A 21,575-nucleotide genomic window follows, 5' to 3' on the forward strand; every position below is an offset into this window, starting at 1 on the left:
AATGTTTTTTCTTCCTTCTTAAGGTTTCTTGCCCTGGAGTGTTCCTGCAGGAAAAGCAAGATGTGTACCTTGGGGTCTACCTCCTGAATCAGTACCTGGAGACAGACTGCTTTCCTTCTGTGTTCCCTATTGTGATTCAGCAGAGCATGAGATTTGAAAAGGTGATCTTGACTTTCTCAAGTTTTCCTGTCTGAAAATAATCTAATAGTTCTTATAAAGAACACAGTTGTGTCAAAGTTATTTTTGTAAACTTCCTTTAAAAAGAATTACTCCAAGGCGCTTGAGGCACAGTGCAGAACCACATAGGCCGCTTCGAAGCAAAACCACAGTTGGAAGACTTTGCTTTTGCTTTGCAGGTCTGAGCCAAGTTCTGTCAATCTAGTGCTAAATACCCTGGTCCATGTTTTCTATTCTTGGAGCTCCCATGGCATTTTCTAACTGGAGCAGAGAGAGCATTTCTGAATGTTCCTGGAGGTGTTAAGAGACAGTTGCATTACATTTATGAAAGGGATTATTAATAAACTGCAGACTTTAGGAAAAAAATTTCTCAGACCCAGGAAAAAAATAATGAAAAACTGTAACCAAATTAGTTATATCTTGTAACTGAAATCTTGTCATAACACAAGAAAACTCTTCAGATTTACTGTTTCCCTAAGTCATACCTTTCTTATGCAGTTGCAGTTATAAAAGGCTATACTGCATGATATGAATAACCAAAACACTAGCTACCCTCTCCCCACTTAAGGATTTAATAGGATGTTCATTTCATTACTATGCAGTCACCTATAATCCACTAAGGTTTATTTTATTTTATTTTGGCAGTACGTACAGTTTGAACTTCCGGCCTTGTTCTTGTTGGACAAGTGCTCTACCACTTGAGCCACACCCCCCATCCCTTTTAGCTTTTTAGCTATTTTTCAGATCCGGTCTTGTCCTTTTTGCCTGGGCTGGCCTGGCACCATGATCCTCCAAACCAACGCCTTCTGCATAGTGCCCCTTGAGGTTGTTGCTTTGGATTTGGAGATAGAATCAGTTTTATTCTTAATAAGCCTAATGATTTTACTCAAGCAGTGTCACTGAGGTGGATCTTTTGAGCAGAGGAATGGCTCCAGGGTAGAAACATACAACTTTTAAAGGTCTGGAAGATGGTGTCTGGAAAGTAACCTATCTATTTTGACATGAGAATGGGAGAGATGATGAAGACTGATTTACTGAAGGGCCAGAGTTGTGATGTAATGTTTTATAAATCATAGGCCATTAATTTAAATAATGTGCCAACAGGTTGGAGAAACAAATAGCTATTATCTTGAAACATACAATCAGAATCCAAAGGAAACTACTTGTTACATTTAGATGTTGGAAGTGGTGAAAAGTAGGTGGTGAAAAAGCAGTCTTTTTCTTTTCTCCTAAGAATTTCCTTATTAGTTTTATCAACTTTCAGTTTGCTCTTTAGAAAACTTTTAAAATACTTTTAAATACTTTAAAAGTACTTCTTATAGAAGCCCAAGTATACAAAATCATATAAGCACAGAATGATAATCTGTAAAGAACCGTAGAGAGTCAGCTTGTCCAACCTTCTTGATTTGTAAAACAGAAGAGTGAGGGTGTCTAGGCATGGCGGTACCCATCTGCAATCCCAGCTATGCAGAGGATGGAGGACATAGACCAGCTCTGGGCAAAAAGCAAGACCCTATCCGAAAAATAACTAAAGCAAACAAGGACTGGAGGCAAGACTGAAGTGGTAGAGAACTTGCCTAGTAAGCGCAAGGCATTGACTTCAAACCCTAGTACCTTGAGAGTGAGTCTCAGAGATACTATGCCTGCTGTGTTGAAAAACTGTACATTTGCGATTACTAGTCAAATCATGGAATGGTTTTGTCTTTTTATAAAATGAAGTCAAATAATTGCCCTCTTGTGTGAGTTGTTTGGACTTACATTCTAGTTTTCTTCCAGTTAGTTCCAGCTTTCTAACATCTGTTCTATTCTGTAGCCACAATACTTGGAGCAAGTATCAAAGCCATTTTCTCTTCGTTGTCTATGTAATTCAGAAACAAATGTTCTAAAGCATTTGAACAAACTCCTCATAAGAATTTTTTGAGTCATTTTGAATAATTCACATTGATCATTTACTCCCCCAGATTGCACTTGAGAAAAAGTCCTTAGATATGGATATATTAGTTTCTTATGACTGCCATACAAAAGTATCACACGTGGAGTGGCTTACACAACCAAAACTTAGACTTTCACTGTTCTGGAGGCTGGAGTCTGAGATCAGAATGTCAGTAGGCCATGTTGCCTCCGAAGGCACCAGGCCTGTCTCCTAACTTCTGGTATTTCCTTGGCTTGTAGCAATATAACTCTAATATTTAGCTTACATGGCCATTTATTCTCTCTGGGTGTATGTTATTTAAAACATTTGGGGTGAGGGAGACATTAGGCTGGAGCAGCTGCAGGCCTTTTTAAATTTCTCCATAAGCAAACCAAAGTCCAATGTAAACTGTAAAACAAAACTAGAGACTTTGCCAATCAGAAGCTGTCAACTAGCTTCTACCTAGGGTCTTTCCACGCTAACCAATCAAATAAATTTCTTTGTCTTATTTCCATGGTAGCAGATAAGTGCTCTTTGCTCACTTAGTAGCAATGGAGCTCTTACCCTTTTCTGACTGAGTGCTGCCTGGTTCATGAGTCGTTCTTTGCTCAAATCAACTCTTGAGTTTGTGTCATCTAAACTTTTTCTTTTAACAGTTTTTGTGCTCAAATATTCCATGTTTAAAAGAATAGTAATCATATTGCATCAGAGGCCAAACCTACTTCAGCATGACTTCATTCAAATTTAACTGCATAGATTCAAATTTTCTGCATAAATTGGAAATAAGTCACCTTCTTCCGATACTAGGGTTAGGACTTTTTGATGGGGAAGCAGTTCAACCCATAACAATGAGTGAACTGAAAGGATGCAATTGCTGAAATAATTTAGGCAAAAAAAAGTTACCCACAGTGACTTCATAAATCTTAGTAAGACAAAAATGGATAACAGGGACAACCTCCTTTTTTGTCTTTAAGGGGACCTGACTTTTCACCCAAAAGCAGATTTTTTTTTTCATTTTTCTTTTATTATTCATATGTGCATACAAGGCTTGGGTCATTTCTCCCCCCTGCCTCCACCCCCTCCCTTACCACCCACTCCACCCCCTCCCGCTCCCCCACCTCAATACCCAGCAGAAACTATTTTGCCCTTATCTCTAATTTTGTTGTAGAGAGAGTATAAGCAATAATAGGAAGGAACAAGGGGTTTTGCTGGTTGAGATAAGGATAGCTATACAGGGCATTGACTCACATTGATTTCCTGTGCGTGGGTGTTACCTTCTAGGTTAATTCTTTTTGATCTAACCTTTTCTCTAGTACCTGTTCCCCTTTTCCTATTGGCCTCAGTTGCTTTAAGGTATCTGCTTTAGTTTCTCTGCATTAAGGGCAACAAATGCTAGCTAGTTTTTTAGGTGTCTTACCTATCCTCACCCCTCCCTTGTGTGCTCTCGCTTTTATCATGTGCTCATAGTCCAATCCCCTTGTTGTGTTTGCCCTTGATCTAATGTCCACATATGAGGGAGAACATACGATTTTTGGTCTTTTGGGCCAGGCTAACCTCACTCAGAATGATGTTCTCCAATTCCATCCATTTACCAGCGAATGATAACATTTCGTTCTTCTTCATGGCTGCATAAAATTCCATTGTGTATAGATACCACATTTTCTTGATCCATTCATCAGTGGTGGGGCATCTTGGCTGTTTCCATAACTTGGCTATTGTGAATAGTGCCGCAATAAACATGGATGTGCAGGTGCCTCTGGAGTAACAGTCTTTTGGGTATATCTCCAAGAGTGGTATTGCTGGATCAAATGGTAGATCGATGTCCAGCTTTTTAAGTAGCCTCCAAATTTTTTTCCAGAGTGGTTGTACTAGTCTACATTCCCACCAACAGTGTAAGAGGGTTCCTTTTTCCCCGCATCCTCGCCAACACCTGTTGTTGGTGGTGTTGCTGATGATGGCTATTCTAACAGGGGTGAGGTGGAATCTTAGTGTGGTTTTAATTTGCATTTCCTTTATTGCTAGAGATGGTGAGCATTTTTTCATGTGTTTTCTAGCCATTTGAATTTCTTCTTTTGAGAAAGTTCTGTTTAGTTCACATGCCCATTTCTTTATTGGTTCATTAGTTTTGGGAGAATTTAGTTTTTTAAGTTCCCTGTATATTCTGGTTATCAGTCCTTTGTCTGATGTATAATTGGCAAATATTTTCTCCCACTCTGTGGGTGTTCTCTTCAGTTTAGAGACCATTTCTTTTGATGTACAGAAGCTCTTTAGTTTTATGAGGTCCCATTTATCTATGCTATCTCTTAGTTGCTGTGCTGCTGGGGTTTCATTGAGAAAGTTCTTACCTATACCTACTAACTCCAGAGTATTTCCTACTCTTTCTTGTATCAACTTAAGAGTTTGGGGTCTGATATTAAGATCCTTGATCAATTTTGAGTTAATCTTGGTATAGGGTGATATACATGGATCTAGTTTCAGTTTTTTGCAGACTGCTAACCAGTTTTCCCAGCAGTTTTTGTTGAAGAGGCTGCTATTTCTCCATCGTATATTTTTAGCTCCTTTGTCAAAGATAAGTTGCTCATAGTTGTGTGGCTTCATATCTGGATCCTCTATTCTGTTCCACTGGTCTTCATGTCTGTTTTTGTGCCAGTACCATGCTGTTTTTGTTGTTATTGCTTTGTAATATAGTTTGAAGTCAGGTATTGTGATACCTCCTGCATTGTTCTTTTGACTGAGTATTGCCTTGGCTATTCGTGGCCTCTTGTGTTTCCATATAAATTTCACAGTAGATTTTTCAATCTCTTTAATGAATGTCATTGGAATTTTGATGGGAATTGCATTAAACATGTAGATTACTTTGGGGAGTATCGACATTTTTACTATGTTGATTCTACCAATCCATGAGCATGGGAGATCTCTCCACTTTCTATAGTCTTCCTCAATCTCTTTCTTCAGAAGTGTATAGTTTTCCTTGTAGAGGTCTTTCACATCTTTTGTTAGGTTTACACCTAGGTATTTGATTTTGTTTGAGGCTATTGTAAATGGAATTGTTTTCATACATTCTTTTTCCATTTGCTCATTGTTAGTGTATAGAAATGCTAATGATTTTTCTATGTTGATTTTATATCCTGCTACCTTGCTATAGCTATTGATGATGTCTAGAAGCTTCTGAGTAGAGTTTTTTGGGTCTTTAAGGTATAGGATCATGTCGTCAAAAGCAGATGTTTTTAACCACACTTAAGTTTAAACCCCATTTAAGCTAGAGTTTCAAAGCCTGAAATCAAACTCTGCTGAAAACTTTTTGGTTTTCACAGGATGCTAGAGTTCAATGGGAGAGGCTGTTTATTTGATAGACCTTTTATTTTAGTCCTGTCCCAGAACCTTTTATGTCAAGGACAAAAAATACAGATTTGGCAATGGCTAGACAGATATCATAATGTTTTTCTTGTGCTTTATGATATACTTAAAACTTATGTCTGTCTGTCTGTCTTGTCTCTCTTTCATCTTTCTCCCCCTTCCCTCCTTTTGGGTTCTGTATAACTGCTAGTACTTTTCTTTTGTGTTACAAATATGTAGAATTTCTATTCATGTTCCTTTTTAGTACAACTAGTTGCTTGGGAAGAGCAGTCATTCAGTTAACACTTAGTGAATATCTGTTGCATGCAGAATGTTTCTCTAGGTATCAAGACTCTGAGGTCGATGCAAGATATGCTTTTAGTAACAAACAGAGCTAGGTCAAGTTGAGGACATTTTAAGCCTGTGATAGATTTACCTAACTTAGATTTCTTTGCACTTGTTATTGCTAATTTTCATTAGTTTATTCTCTAGTCATTTGTTGAACTTTTAACACACACTTGTTAAAAGTGCTGCTTTTGAGTCCTAAAATATTATATGCTGGATTTTATATATGCCAATTATTTGAAAGAATATGTTCTATACTTTCTACAAGTACTTATTACTAAAACTTTGAAAATTTATTTTTCATTTTTTTCTCTCCAGGTATTTGAAAATGCAATAGACCCTGGAGCTGTAGCAGACCTTTTAGAAAGTAGGTATTCTCAAAAAGGAAGAAAAAAAGACTATTGCATGTAATTTATAGGTGTAAAATTCCATTTCTAAATCGGGATGCTTCCATATTTGATCCATGTTTAAGTTTAAGAGAATGTTACCAAGTTTGAATCATGATTTTTTATTCTATTACCAATATTTTTCTAAATATAGATGTAATTTGTTGGGTAGTACAGTTCTGGTTAGTTTTTTATAAATACTAAGTGGTTTTGAATATTTACAGAATTGTACATCTATTGCAACAATCAATTAGATCATTTAATCAACTGAAACATTTTCATCACCACAAATGAAACCCTTCACCCATTGGCAGTTACTCCCTATTATTCTCATGAATCTTCCCAGCCAAATACAAGTACTGTTCTTTCTGTCTCAGCAGATTTTGGTTTTTTTTTGAGACAGGATCTCACTGTGTAGCCCATGCTGGCTTTGAATTCACTACCCAGGTTGGTCTCAAGCTTGCAATCTTCCTGCCTCAGACTCCTGAGTACTGGGATTGTAGGCACACATCACCACACCTAGTTTAGCATAGATTTGATTATTCTGAATATTTCACATAAATGGATTATACAATATGTCGTCCTCTGTGATTGGCTTCTTAGCATAACATTGTCAAAGTTCATTTCTGTTATAACAGGTGCCATTACTTCATTTGTTTTTATAGCCAAATGATATTCCATTGTATGAATATAACATGCTTTGTTTTTCTACTCATCAATTGATGGACATTTGGTTGTTTTCATTTTAGGCTATGATGAATAGTGATGCTATGAATATTTGTGTACATGTTTTTTATGTGGATGTTTTCTTTTTTTCTTGGGTGTATATATACATACACATATGTACATCTGTGTATTACTCATATATCTATACTTATATACATATATATATTAGTAGAATTGCTGGGTCATATAGTAATGGTCTATTTAACTTTTATGGCATTACCACACTATTTACCAAAACAGCTGAATAATTTTATATACTACCAGCAATGTGTGAAGGTTTCTATGTCTTGGCCAACACTTGTTTTGTATGGTAGGTATCCTTGTGGGTATGAAGTAATATTGTATTGTTGTTTTGTTTTGTATTTCCCCAATGGCTAATGGTGTATTCTGTGGCAGACTGTCTATTCAGATCCTTTGCCTACTTCTTAATTTGGTTATTTGTCTTTTTTTAAAAAGTTGATTCATAAGTGTTCTTTATACATTGTAGATAGAAGTCCCTATCAGATATTTAAGTCATCTAATTAGTTGGCATGAAGTTGTTCATAGTACTCCCTTTATAGTTCTTTTGATTTCTATAAGAGCAGTGATAATATTTCAACTTTCATTTCTGATTTTAGTATCTTTTGTATCTTATTTCTTTTTCCTTGTTTAGTCTATTGAAAGGTGTCTCAGTTCTGTTGATCTTTCTAAATAATTAACTTTTGTATTTATTAATTTTTTTGTTTTTCTACTCTCTATTTCATTAATTTCCACTTAATATGTGTTATTTTCTCCCTTCTGTTTGCTTTAGCTTGAGTTTTTCTTCCCCCCCACCACTGTTTTAAGGTGAAAGGTTAGTTAGTAAATATTATTCTTAATCACATTCTATTTTTTGTAGTTATTTCATGGGCTTTATTTTTAAAATTTTATTAAAATGTTTCATTATGTTATTGTTATACTGAGGATACATTGTGACATTTACGAAAGTACTTACAATATAGTACCCCTCCACTTAATCACATTCTTAAACTTCATGAATTTTTCCACTGAGGTTTTACTCAATTGAAAGAATTAGGACCAAGGCCACAGATAATAGTGGAATATTGAGAAAGAACCAGAAGTAAGTGATAGGTGGTCTGAGGCAGTGCTGGATAGAGGAAAGAATCACAATCAGGCTAGGCATAAGGTTGACATATCGGGTAGATTAAGGAGTTTTGAAATTAGGTAAATGGTGAGTCTGTGTATACAGATAGTGCAGGCTAGAGGTCACTGAGCAAGTGTTGTGAAACAGAAGATCAGAGCAGTAAGGCAGTGGCTCAGAAAGCCAGGTAGATGGTAAGAAAGTAGAACTTCTATAGGAATTAGAAAAAAGTAAGGTAAGGAGTGAGAATCAGAAATAGTAAGTGGGACATGGAAGGACTTGATTGGATGTGGGCATGCCCTTAACTCACACTATCTAGAGATAACCCTGGTTTCTGTTCATGCTGTTCACTGTGACTGAAAACTCAGGAAGAGGAATTGGTGTGTGGGGGGGTTTGAATTTGGACAGGTTGAGTTTAGAGTGCTGGTGGGAGATCCATGGAGATGTCTGGTAGTGAGGAAGGTAAGATTCTGAAGCTCAAGAAAAATAGATGTGTTCTGTCGATAAGAGATTGGAGTCTTCAGCATATAGAATTAGTAAGGTTTCATGAATGAGATGGTCCAGGGAGTGACAACAGAAAAGGCCCAGAGACCACCCTGAGTAACATAGAGGGTAGATTGAAGAAGAGGAGTCAAAGAAGGAAGAACCTCAAAAGATTTGCATCATAAGCTATTTTCAAATTACCAGGGTCAAATGTTTCTGAGTTCTAAACCTCTGTTTCTCAGGCAGCCACCAATATCCCCTCCCCCAAAATGATGGAATTTAGTTTTTAAAAAGTGGGTGTGGTTCCCAATGTACTGCATTTCCATTTCCATCTGAATCTTAAAAAGCAGGAAGATGAAACACATCTGATCTGGGCGACCTCTATATGAATACCAATTCCCTCAAGTCTCTTTAAATCCAGAAGAAAAGTCCAGCATTTCTAACGATCATACAAGAATCAGGGTCTTTTCATTTCAGTTCCCAAATATTAATCCAGGGTAGTAGACTGAAGCACTAAAAGAGCATGAGAACAGTTCTCCAGGTCACTTATTAGTGATCTGCTCTGTCCTTGATATTTAAAGCAAGCACGAAGGTTGTCATGCCATTCCAGCAGGCAATTAAAAGCTGCACATGTCTTACAAAGCATCTCAATTAACTTGTTCTGTGTAATTTTTCAACACAGTATCTTTTTTTTTTTTCAGGTTTTAAAGTTGGAATATTTATTGAGAAACGCTTAGCTTTGGGTCCTTTTAGCCTCTGGGGTGATTTCCTGAGTTTGGGTCATTGTCTTCTTCTTTTTTTTAAAAAATTTTAAAATTTTAAAATTTTAAATTTTTTATTGTTTTATTATTCACATGTGCATACAATGCTTGGGTCATTTCTCCCCCCTGCCCCCACCCCCTCCCTTACCACCCACCCCTACCCCTCCCTCTCCCCCCCACCCCCTCGATACCTGGCAGAAACTATTTTGCCCTTATCTCTAATTTTCAACACAGTATCTTGTAGGTAAGAGAACTGGCTCTGGGAGCTGACTGCTTTGGTTCAAATACAGCCTTGTAACTGTTAGCCATGTGATTTGCTCTACTTTCTTTGAGCTTTAGTTTCCTCATTCCTAAAAATGAGGATTGCTGTTATTCAGGACTCACAGGGTTGTGATAAGCATATTGATTGAATGTAAGGAATTTAGAGACTAAATAAATTAAGTACTGGGGTGATAGTTGACAAATATATATCTCCACTCTCATTTTGGAGACCTAAGATTTCAGGCTGTCATGGCATTGAAGTTTCTTGGCATTTTAAAGTTTTTTCCTCATGTATTCATGTATTTTTTGTAAATCTACAAAGTGAGATTACTTTTATTGACTATTTCAGTGTATTTCCATATATAAGGGAATTGTTATCTTTATTGATTTTTATTGTTATATTATTTGTTTTATATGAAGTTAATTTTATTCTTATCTTCATAGACTTTGTAGATGGGCTTATTATTTCTAAATATATTTTGACTCAAGAAATATAATGAAAGTTACACTTTACGTCTAATTTGTATTGTCATAGCACACTGTTTTAGGGAAGACAATCTTTTTTATGTTAGTGGATGACAACTGGATTTTTAATTTTTAAGATGAAAAGTACATTGTTATTTTAATGCTCTATGAATACATTTTTAAGAGATATTTTATCCATACTTTTCAAGAGGTGAATTCTATTTTTGGTTATCTTTTTTTGGTGGCACTGTTGTTTGAACTCTGGGCCTCACACTTGCTAGTCAAAGCATTTTTATTAGCATACATTAGTTGTACAGGGGGATTCATTGTGACATTCCTGAATATGATTACCATTGTATATTGATTAGGTTTGCCCCCACCATCTCTTTCCCTCATTCTTCTCCCCCTGCAAAGGGTTTCATTGTTCCACTTCATATATGTTGAGATGTTATTTTTGTAACTCAGTTACTTTCACTCCAGTTCCTTAATTTATTACTACCTGAGGCATTGTTGGTGTAACACTGATTTTTAATTGCAGTCATCCATTTGTATCCATGGGAAATGGATCCCAGTACCTCTGTGGATACCAACATCCATGGATGGTCAAGTCCCTTATGTAAAGTGGTACATCTTTAGAACCTACATAAATCCTCCCATATGCTTTAATAATCCCTGTATTACTTGTAATACCTAATATACTATAAATGCTATGTTGATAGTTGTAGTTCTACTTTACTTAGGGGATAATGGCAAGAGAAAAGTTTATACATGTTCATCACAGATACAGGTTTTATTGAACATTTTCTATCTGTAGTTGGTTGAATATGTATTTGTGAACTCTATGGATGTATAGCCCATAAAAATGGAGGGCCTACTTTGTTATTGTTAATAATAATGTATATGAGATAGTAGTTTTAAACTTAGCATTCAGTAAAAAACTGGCAATTTTCTGAAATATTAAAATCTAATTTTTTTTTTTTAGGCTTCCTAACCAGATTTGAATTAATACAGCTAGTTCCTCCAGGTAACACATTTCTAAATTCTAAGCTAGTTTAATTTAACTTTAAAAGGATTCTGGCATGACACAATGAGGATTGGTATTTAAGAGTTGTATCTTTTTTTTTTTTTTGCAGTGCTGGGAATTGAACCCAGCACCTAGTGCATAGTAGGCAAGCACTTTATTACTGAGCTATAGTCTGTACAAATTTTGCTTTAAATAACACATGACTCTGTATGTTTTTAAGTTTATATACAATATACTTTTTCTCTGCCAATCTATTGAATTTCACCCATTATCTAATTCTAGAACATTTTCATCACCCAAGAAAGAAACCCCATACTCATTAATAATCATTTCATCTCCTTCTTCCTCCAGCCCCTGGACACCACTAATCTACTTTCTATCCCTATTGATTTGCCTATGCTGGAAATTTCATATAAATGGAAGCCTCCACCACATGGCCTTTTAAATCTTCCTCTTTCACCTAGTATAATGTTTTCAAGGTTCAGCCATGGGGTAGCATATATTAGCTCTTAATTCCTTTTTGTGCCTGATTAATATGCTTTCATATGGCTATACCACATTTCTTTGTCCATTTATCAGTTGAAGGACATTGAGTTCTTTCTACTTTTGGATTTTATGAATAATGCTGTTATGAACATTTGTGAGTATTTGCTTTCAGTTCTCTTGGATATATACCCACATCATATCATAAAGCTGTTTAACTTTTTGAGAAACTGCCAAACCAAGTTTGGTTTTTACATTTTTAAAAAATTTCAAAAGAAGACTATTTAGTGACATGGAAACTTATATGAAAGTCAAATGTCATCATCCAGAAATTCAGTTTTATTAGAACATAGCCATATTATACTTAAGTAATGTTTCTTGCTACTTTCATGGCCCAAAAAACCTAAAGTATTTACTATCTGCACCTTTATGGAAATGTTTGTGACCCCTGTGCTAGAATCATGGAATTCCAGCAGACTCTTGTTCTCTGGCGCCTTTGCTCCGTGGTATTTCTTGAGTGATGGAAGACCTGAGCTGGTGAGGTTGGCCAGTTCTCAGTATCTCACTGTGGCTCTAGATGTGAGTGTGTGTGTGTCAGAGAGAGAGAGAGAGAGAGAGAGAGAGAGAGAGAGAGAGAGAGAGAGAAGAGAGAGAAGAGAGAGTTTTGCTATTCCACATTTCAGTTTTTTTCCTTTCTCAAAAGAAGATATGCTCATAGTTTTTTATGTGTTATAAAAAGCTTCCGCAAACCACATCATACTAAGAGAACTTCTATTTGTATTTTGGTGAACATGTTCTTGGTAGTTCTCTGTGGCTAGATACAGAAATTTTACATAATGTCCCGGGCATTTTCTTCTGTTGCTAGCTTTCCCCCATTTTCTGTCACCGTTTCATTGTCATTTTTATTAACACGTTAATTGTATGTTGTACATATTAGTTGGAGTCACTGTCATATTTCCATACATGCATATAGCATGCGTTGATTATATTCATCCACCCTTCTTCCACCCTTAACACCGCCCCCCGCCCCCTGTGGCACCCTTCCCAGTAATCATTTGTAACTTTCTGGTTCATTTTTTTGTTTTTGTTTTTCTTTTATTAGTCATATATGCATACAAGGCTTGAGTCATTTCTTCCCCCTGCCCACACCCCTCCCTTACCACCCACTCTGCCCCCTCCCTGTCCCCCCACCCCCTCAATACCCAGCAGAAACTATTTTGCCCTTATTTCTAATTTTGTTGTAGAGAGAGTATAAGCAATAAGAGGAAGGAACAAGGGTTTTTGCTGGTTGAGATAAGGATAGCTATACAGGGAGGTGACTCACATTAATTTCCTGTGCATGTGTGTTACCTTCTAGGTTAATTCTTTTTGATCTAACCTTTTCTTTAGTTCCTGGTCCCCTTTTCCTATTGGCCTCAGTTGCTTTTAAGGTATCTGCTTTAGTTTCTCTGCATTGAGGGCAACAAATGCTAGCTAATTTTTTAGGTGTCTTACCTATCCTCATATCTCCCGTGTGCACTCGCTTTTATCTTGTGATCAAAGTTCAGTCCCCTTGTTGTGTTTGCCCTTGATCTAATGTCCGCATATGAGGGAGAACATATGATTTTTGGTCTTTTGGGCCAGGCTAACCTCACTCAGAATGATGTTCTCCAATTCCATCCATTTACCAGCTAATGATAACATTTTGTTCTTCTTCATGGCTGCATAAAATTCCATTGTGTATAGATACCACATTTTCTTGATCCATTCATCAGTGGTGGGGCATCTTGGCTGTTTCCATAACTTGGCTATTGTGAATAGTGCCGCAATAAACATGGGTGTGCAGGTGCCTCTGGAGTAACCTGTGTCACAGTCTTTTGGGTATATCCCCAGAAGTGGTATTGCTGGATCAAATGGTAGATCAATGTTTAGCTTTTTAAGTAGCCTCCAAATATTTTTGCAGAGTGGTTGTACTAGTTTACATTCCCACCAACAGTGTAAGAGGGTTCCTTTTTCCCCCCGCATCCTCGCCAACACCTGTTGTTGGTGGTGTTGCTAATGATGGCTATTCTAACAGGGGTGAGGTGGAATCTTAGCATGGTTTTAATTTGCATTTCCTTGTTTGCTAGAGATGGTGAGCATTTTTTCATGTGTTTTTTGGCCATTTGAATTTCTTCTTTTGAGAAAGTTCTGTTTAGTTCACTTGCCCATTTCTTTATTGGTTCATTAGTTTTGTTAGAATTTAGTTTTTTTAAGTTCCCTGTATATTCTGGTTATCAGTCCTTTGTCTGATGTGTAGCTGGCAAATATTTTCTCCCACTCTGTGGGTGTTCTCTTCAGTTTAGAGACCATTTCTTTTGATGAACAGAAGCTTTTTAGTTTTATGAAGTCCCATTTATCTATGCTATCTCCTAGTTGTTGTGCTGCTGGGGTTCCATTGAGAAAGTTCTTACCTATACCTACTAACTCCAGAGTATTTCCTACTCTTTCCTGTATCAACTTTAGTTTTTGTGGTCTGATATTAAGATCCTTGATCCATTTTGAGTTAATATTGGTATAGGGTGATATACGTGGATCTAGTTTCAGTTTTTTGCAGACTGCTAACCAGTTTTCCCAGCAGTTTTTGTTGAAGAGGCTGCTATTTCTCCATCGTATATTTTTAGCTCCTTTGTCAAAGACAAGTTGGTTATAGTTGTGTGGCTTTATATCTGGGTCCTCTATTCTGTCCCACTGGTCTTCATGTCTGTTTTTGTGCCAGTACCATGCTGTTTTTATTGTTATTGTTTTGTAATATAGTTTGAAGTCAGGTATCGTGATACCTCCAGCATTGTTTTTTTGACTGAGTATTGCCCTGGCTATTCGTGGCCTCTTGTGTTTCCATATAAATTTAACGATAGATTTTTCAATCTCTATAATGAATGTCATTGGAATTTTGATGGGAATTGCATTAAAAATGTAGATTACTTTTGGAAGTATAGACATTTTTACTATGTTGATTCTACCAATCTATGAGCATGGGCGATCTCTCCACTTTGTATAGTCTTCCTCAATCTCTTTCTTCAGACATTTATATTTTTCCTTGTAGAGGTCATTCACATCTTTTGTTAGGTTTACACCTAGGTATTTGATTTTTTCTGAGGCTATTGTAAATGGAATTGTTTTCATATATTCTTTTTCAGTTTGCTCATTGTTAGTGTACAGAAATGCTAATGATTTTTCTATGTTGATTTTATATCCTGCTGCCTTGCTATAGCTATTGATGATGTCTAGAAGCTTCTGAGTAGAGTTTTTTGGGTCTTTAAGGTATAGGATCATGTCATCTGCAAATAGGGATATTTTGACAGTTTCTTTACCTATTTGTATTCCTTTTATTCCTTCTTCTTGCCTAATTGCTCTGGCTAGGAATTCCAGTACTCTGTTGAATAGGAGTGGAGATAGTGGGCATCCTTGTCTGGTTCCTGATTTTAGAGGGAATGGTTCAGTTTTTCTCCATTAAGTATAATGCTGGCTGTAGGTTTGTCATATATAGCTTTTATAATGTTGATGTATTTTCCTTCTTTTTTTTTCATTTTTCTTTTATTATTCATATGTGCATACAAGGCTTGGTTCATTTCTCCCCCCTGCCCCCACCCCCTCCCTTACCACCCACTCCGCCCCCTGTATTTTCCTTCTGTTCCTAGTTTTCTTAGAGCTTTTATCATGAAATGGTGTTGGATCTTATCAAAGGCTTTTTCTGCATCTATTGAGATGATCAAATGGTTTTTGTCTTTGCTTCTGTTAATGTGGTTTATTACGTTTATTGATTTTCGTATGTTGAACCACCCCTGCATTCCCGGGATGAAGCCTACTTGGTCGTGGTGAATAATCTTTTTGATGTGTTGTTGAATTCGGTTTGCCATTATTTTATTGAGGATTTTTGCATCAATGTTCATTAAGGAGATTGGCCTATAGTTCTCCTTTTTGGAGGTGTCTTTGCCTGGTTTGGGGATAAGTGTAATACTGGCTTCAGAAAATGTGTTAGGCAATTTTCCTTCCCTTTCTATTTCGTGGAACAGTTTAAGGAGGTTGGTGTCAGTTCTTTAAAGGTCTGATAGAATTCAGCAGAGAATCCATCAGGTCCTGGACTTTTCTTTTTGGGAAGACTCTTGATTGCGGCTTCAATTTCATTTTGTGTTATAGATCTATTCAGGTGATTAATTTCCTCTTGGTTCAGTTTTGGATGATCATATGTATCTAGAAATCTGTTCATTTCTTTAAGATTTTCAAATTTATTTGAATATAGGTTCTCGAAGTAGTCTCTGATGATTTCCTGGACTTCCATGGTGTTTGTTGTTATCTCCCCTTTTGCATTCCTGATTCTACTAATTTGGGTTTTTTCTCTCCTCATTTTAGTCAGGTTTGCCAAGTGTTGTCGATGTTGTTTATTTTTTCAAAGAACCAACTTTTTGTTTCATTAATTCTTTGTATGGTTTTTTTGGTTTATTTTTCGTTGATTTCAGCTCTCATTTTTATTATTTCTCTATTCTTCTATTGTTTTGGGATTTGGTTGTTCTTGTTTTTCTAGGAGTTTGAGATGTATCATTAGGTCATTGATTTGGGATCTTTCAGTCTTTTTAATATATGCACTCATGGCTATAAACTTTCCTCTCAGGACTGCCTTTGCTGTGTCCCATAGGTTCTAGTAGGTTGTGTTTTCATTTTCATTGACTTCCAAGAACTTTTTAATTTCCTCTTTTATTTCATCAATGACCCATTGTTCATTAAGTAATGTGTGTGTGGTGCTGAGGATTGAATCCAGGGGCTGGTGCATGCTAAGCAAGCACTCTACCACTGAGGACTCTGCCACTGAAGCTACACCTCAGCTCTTCAAAATTATTTTAAAATTTTAGACAGGATCTTGATAAGGTGCCCACCTTGGCCTTGAGTCATAATCCTCTCTGCCTCAGCCTCTGAGTAGCTGAGATTACAGGGATGTGCCACCAAGGCCAGCTACTATGTGTTTTTACAGGGCTATGAACAATACTTTGCGTTTTGGTTTTCTTACTTCATCTTGTTACCTTACCTATAGTTCATATATTTGTTATTTTCAATAGCTATACATTTTTCTATGGTATTATTATTATCATTATTTTAAAATTGTTAGTGTTGAACTTTAGGTTTTGTCTTTCACATCATAAAATTTGTTTTTTGTTTTATTATATATATAAGGAATAGAACTACCAGATTGAATGGTACCTTGTATACCTGGGGTGATGTGATTTCCAGTAAGGTTCCACTGTTTCTGTATCCACCATATCATAGCTAAGGCTGGATTCTGACATTTTTATTTATTGTCATATAGATATATATGACAATTCTAAATTTAAAGTTTATTCCTTAAAATTTTCAATTTTGCCATGTCGTGATTTGTTTTCTTCTTTTTGTATAAAGTAGCTGTCATTGTCCTTGGTTACTTGTGGAGTGATGTTTGGAAAGTAAGCATTGCACTTCAGTATAAGTTCCTGATATTTTTGCTAAAGCCTTTAATCCATTATGATTAATATGTATATCTATCTACCCTTTGATGCATTATTTTGATGTTTTTATCATGACAGAAGACAGATGAACCTGGCATATGCCTTAGCTGAGGTGAGGGCTGTGGACACTTTTGATGAGGATCCTTGTTTGGCCCACAGTTGGATGTCACCAGTACTGATCAAGAACCCAGTGAAGTGGTGCAAACCTAGGTGCCTGTGGTTCTTTGTACTGCCTTTTTGTTCTTCAGCAAAGGCAGCCCCTGGAAACAGATAAGAGCCCCACCTCTATGGATAAGCACTGGAACGTGTCATTTCTTTGGTAGACAGAACAGAGCAGAAGCCTCCCACCTACAGTTCCGAAATTCTCACAGAAGGATTTTGGGCCAAAAAGTGACAGGCTAAAATCAGGCCATTGACTTTTTTTCCACAAGTTTTTTTTTTTCTTATTTGACCCAATTTTATATTCAAACATGTAACACTACTAACTGGCAAGTTACATCTTAGTATGCTAATAAAGTAGAAGTGTGCTTATTTCATTCTTATTTAATTTTGCATGAATTAAAAAAATTACCTAATACCTAAATAAAAATTTTGATTGCTATAAAATTACACACAATAAAAAGATAAAAACCCATCCATCAACAACTCCTGATAGATAACTACTTTATTAACAATGTGTCATGTATCTTTTTAGACCCTTTAAAATGCAGGTAGTCTATATAATGCAGGTAGTCTATATAATGCATTTACTATATTCAACCAACCCTAAAGTAATGCATGCACACACCTGTATACACCATATATACGTGATTTTGTGTGTGAATGTATATGTTGAATATATTCATTTTGCAACTTACTTTTAAAATTTTAATATAGCTTGGATTGCTGCATATTTTTCATGTGACCAGAAATCCATCTGTGAGAAAGTTACAAAAATACTTGTTTGAAAATAATGATGACTAAGGAATATTCAAGCTCAGTGCATACTGGTAATAACTTACAAGTTAATAACATGCAAAATGAGAGTCTTAGCACACTTGTTTTCTTTCTGCCCATAATCCTCAGTTTCCCATCACAGTTTTAGTGGAATTAAGTTTAAATTAGTCAAAATAACAGTTTCACTCAGCTTTAGATGGCATACAGATCAATCCATTAATTTGTTCAATAAGTTATTGAGAGTATACTTTGCACACAGTCTACACTGTGCCAGCTGGTGTGATGCTGGTGATGCTAGGCACATGTGGCAACTGTGAGCTCTCAGGACCTGCTAGTTGGGTAAAAATGATTTGCTTAAGTGGTTCTCAGGGACCAATGTTTCCATTGGCTGATTTGTTATCTTTTCATTTTGCTATGGATAGTGCTTTAGTATTTGGTATTTTTCCACATCGTTTTCAGACACACCTATAGTCGGAAGGCATATGGTCATTAAGTTGGGGCACAAATATAATAATTCTCAGAGGTTCAGTGATTTTGGTTCCAAAAAAGAGATTCCTCTTGTTCTTCAGTTTACAAATGTGGGAAGAAGCTGTGGCCACCGGGGGGCAGTGTAATACTCTTCAATAATAAGCTTGATGCTTTTTCAAAAAATTCACTTCCTGAGCTGGGCACTCATGGCTCATGCCTGTAATCCTGGCTACTCAGGAGGAAGAGATCAGGAGGATCGTTATTTGAAGCCAGACCAGACAAATAGCCCTCTCACAAAAAGGGCTGGTGGAGTGGCTCAAGGTGTAGGCCCTTAGTTCAAACCCCAGTACTGTGAAAAAAAATCTCTGAGTCAATATTTTTTCTTATTTGGCCCAATTTTATAGGTAAGTCATAGATATTCAGTGCAACTGTTAAATCCTCTTTTACTGGGCACCCATGTACTTAAACAGAGCTTGATTTTATACTTCAGTCGTTATGATCAGTAGATGTCGGCAAGGAAAGAACTTCCTCCACTGATCAGTTTTGAATTTCTTCTTTGCCATGTGGTATCATGACAAGTGTCTTAAACTCTCAGAGTCTGTAAACAGGAATCAAATGAGAGTCTCTATCTGTAAGCACATTGTCAATTCTGCTATGCTGTATAAATGTTAGATATTTCTTGAACCATTGTTACTAAATCTTTTTTCTTTTTTAATAGTTTTATTATATTCTGAAGTAATATACACTAATGATATGAGGGAATTTCATTGTGCAATTCAGTTCATGTGTACAGTATACTTTGAACAAATTTATGCCTTCCATTATATGCCTATCCCTCCCTCTCTTCTCACCTGGTTTTCAAACAGTTTTTGGTAGGTTTCATTATGTTATCTTTGAACATGCACATGTAGTGTATTTTGATCCTCTTCCTCCCTTTAAGTCATAAATTTTCTTTTTTTATTATAATTTTATTTTGTTCACATGTAAATAAAATCCAGCCTTTAAAAAGTTTAAGTACACAACAAATTATTCCTATCTACTGTTTGAGTTCAATTATTTTATTCTTTTTGAATAATTTATTGGGCTAGTTGTTTATCTCATTAATTTGTACCTATTTTGTTTACTTATGCATGTTTAAAAACTAAAACCTTTTTCTAGGCAAAGTTTAAAATATATCAGAATTATACACTCAATTATTTTACTTAATCATGACCTCAAAGTTCTTATTTATGAAATAGTTTGATATTTCTACTTGCCTTAACACCTACATCTTAGATATGATGTAACTTGGTGACAGTTTGCTTTGTTAATATTTTCATACTGTATATTTGTCTTCTTTCCCTTTTAGTCTTAGTGTGTCTTAACATTTTTTTCTCTTATTCGTACAGTATTAAATCATAGAAGTTGTTCATTGATGGTATTGATGACATCACTGTCTATACCATTGGGCTATTGAGAACACTGAGTTCTTTTAGACACTTCACTTGGCCTATGAGACTTGCTCAGCCTGTGAATATGCTCATAAATTTGTAACCTAGGCTCTTGCTGCAAAATCCCCTTGACATGCTGACATTTTCATCCTGGTGGCATTGTGGGTGTTTGGAAAATGATTGAACTAGGGAGAAGTGTCATAGCTCTCTATTTTTCTAATCCTGTTTTAGTCTAGTCTTATTATTCCAAAGGTGGTGGATGAATTCACCTACACTTTTCTGACCTCTTATTTTTATCTAAATTCTTGCTAAATACTGGAATAATAACTTAGTAGCTATCATTTTGGATGCAGTAACAAGAACTAGCTAACAATATATGAAGGGAAGCTGATAAAAGGAAAAGCCTACTGTATAGAGCATCGTATCACACATCCGGGTGTTTGTTTGCAGTAGGAACATGACATTCACAGGAGAGGAGTGCTTTTACCTAATAAAGAAACTAAATTACATAATTTTCTCAAGGTCAAACTGATAAGTGATAGAGCAGAGATTAGAACCTAACCTTTTCTAACCCTGGAACCTGAGTTCTTAACCACTGAACTAAGGACTTAGCTAGAAAGCTGTGTTTTGTTGCTAGTGATAGGTGAGGACACTGGTATATTACTTCCAGTTTTCAGGCTGTACTTCAGAGTCCATGGATGGGGGAGAGTCTGTATTTGCTGAACAAGGATGTGGAAGTCATGCCCTTCACAGGGAACATAAAAGGAGTGTTGACGGAAAAGGAGGCTGGAACAAGACTAGTAAATTAAGCAGACAATTGATCTTTGAATTACACCCACCTTCCCACATGTCTCCTCACCCTCCTCTTTGTCTCTTTACTTCCAGTAATTCACTGTCATGGAAACTTTTTCTCATGGCACTTATAATTTTTAATTATACAATTATTTGAAAGTACTAATTTAAAATGTATTATTTTTAATGCATTAATAATTTTAATATACTAATACATGTAGACTGCACACTCAGGGTGGCAGGAGTTGCATTTCATTCCTCTTGTTCACTAGTCTATATTCGATGTCTAGAATTTTTGGCATGTATTAGGCCCTCAATGACTGTTTCTTGAATGTGTGAATGAAAAGAATTCTTTAAAAAAAGAATGAAAAGAGTTGAAAAACATTTAGAAGACAGTCTTCTACCTTTTTTTTTTTTATAGTTGTGGAAGCTGAGTCTCAGAGGGTTAATGCTTACTAAGTGGCTAATGTAAGAGGTACTTAAGTAAGTTACTTCATTCAAGAGAATGAACGAACATGATGATTACATCGATGAAGTACCACTGTGTTCCAGGCACTGCTTCACAGATTTGGGGAAGTAACCAGGATGCTACACTTTGCCATTCTTCTCTGACATCATTGGATTTCAGTTTTCAAATTTCTGTCTTTAATGATAGGACAAGGAGTCTGTGAAAGTTACCTCTTTTTTGGTATCATTATCTCACCTGGGTCTTGTACTTGTTTGACAACTCTGAGTTCACACTTTTCTGAGGATAGCTCTCTAAGCAATAAATAATGAACAGAAAAAACAAAGTCATTGATTTCACAGAGCATTCATGGAAGGAGATCATAAGCAAATACATGAACAGAAATCATTTATGGATAAGTATTACATTGAAATTTAAATACAGTAATGTAATAGGGGATGCTTTTTGATCTGAGTTGCTATCTGATATAATGATACTTAAAGTAAATCCATTATTTGATAAGAGGGAGC

At 36.1% G+C, this 21,575-nt stretch overlaps 1 protein-coding gene across 10 annotated transcripts in view; it reads left to right on the forward strand.

The window, feature by feature from the left end:
• Spata6l (spermatogenesis associated 6 like) overlaps window positions 1–21,575 on the forward strand; it is a 61,908-nt gene that overhangs the window by 14,146 nt on the left and 26,187 nt on the right. For 9 of the 10 annotated variants that reach the window (XR_012440460.1, XM_074051943.1, XM_074051939.1 and 6 more), the window contains 3 exons: window positions 24–161; window positions 6,089–6,137; window positions 10,955–10,996. Coding sequence is in view for 9 of the 10 variants with exons in the window: in XM_074051939.1 (XP_073908040.1) it covers window positions 24–161; window positions 6,089–6,137; window positions 10,955–10,996 (229 nt within the window). In the remaining variant the exon portion in view is untranslated. The remainder of the gene's footprint in view (window positions 1–23; window positions 162–6,088; window positions 6,138–10,954; window positions 10,997–21,575) is intronic. The other variant, XM_074051940.1, reaches the window with a different exon arrangement.

This window comes from Castor canadensis, chromosome 13, assembly GCF_047511655.1.
Source record: "Castor canadensis chromosome 13, mCasCan1.hap1v2, whole genome shotgun sequence".
In the NCBI taxonomy this organism is placed as follows: Eukaryota; Metazoa; Chordata; class Mammalia; order Rodentia; family Castoridae; genus Castor; species Castor canadensis.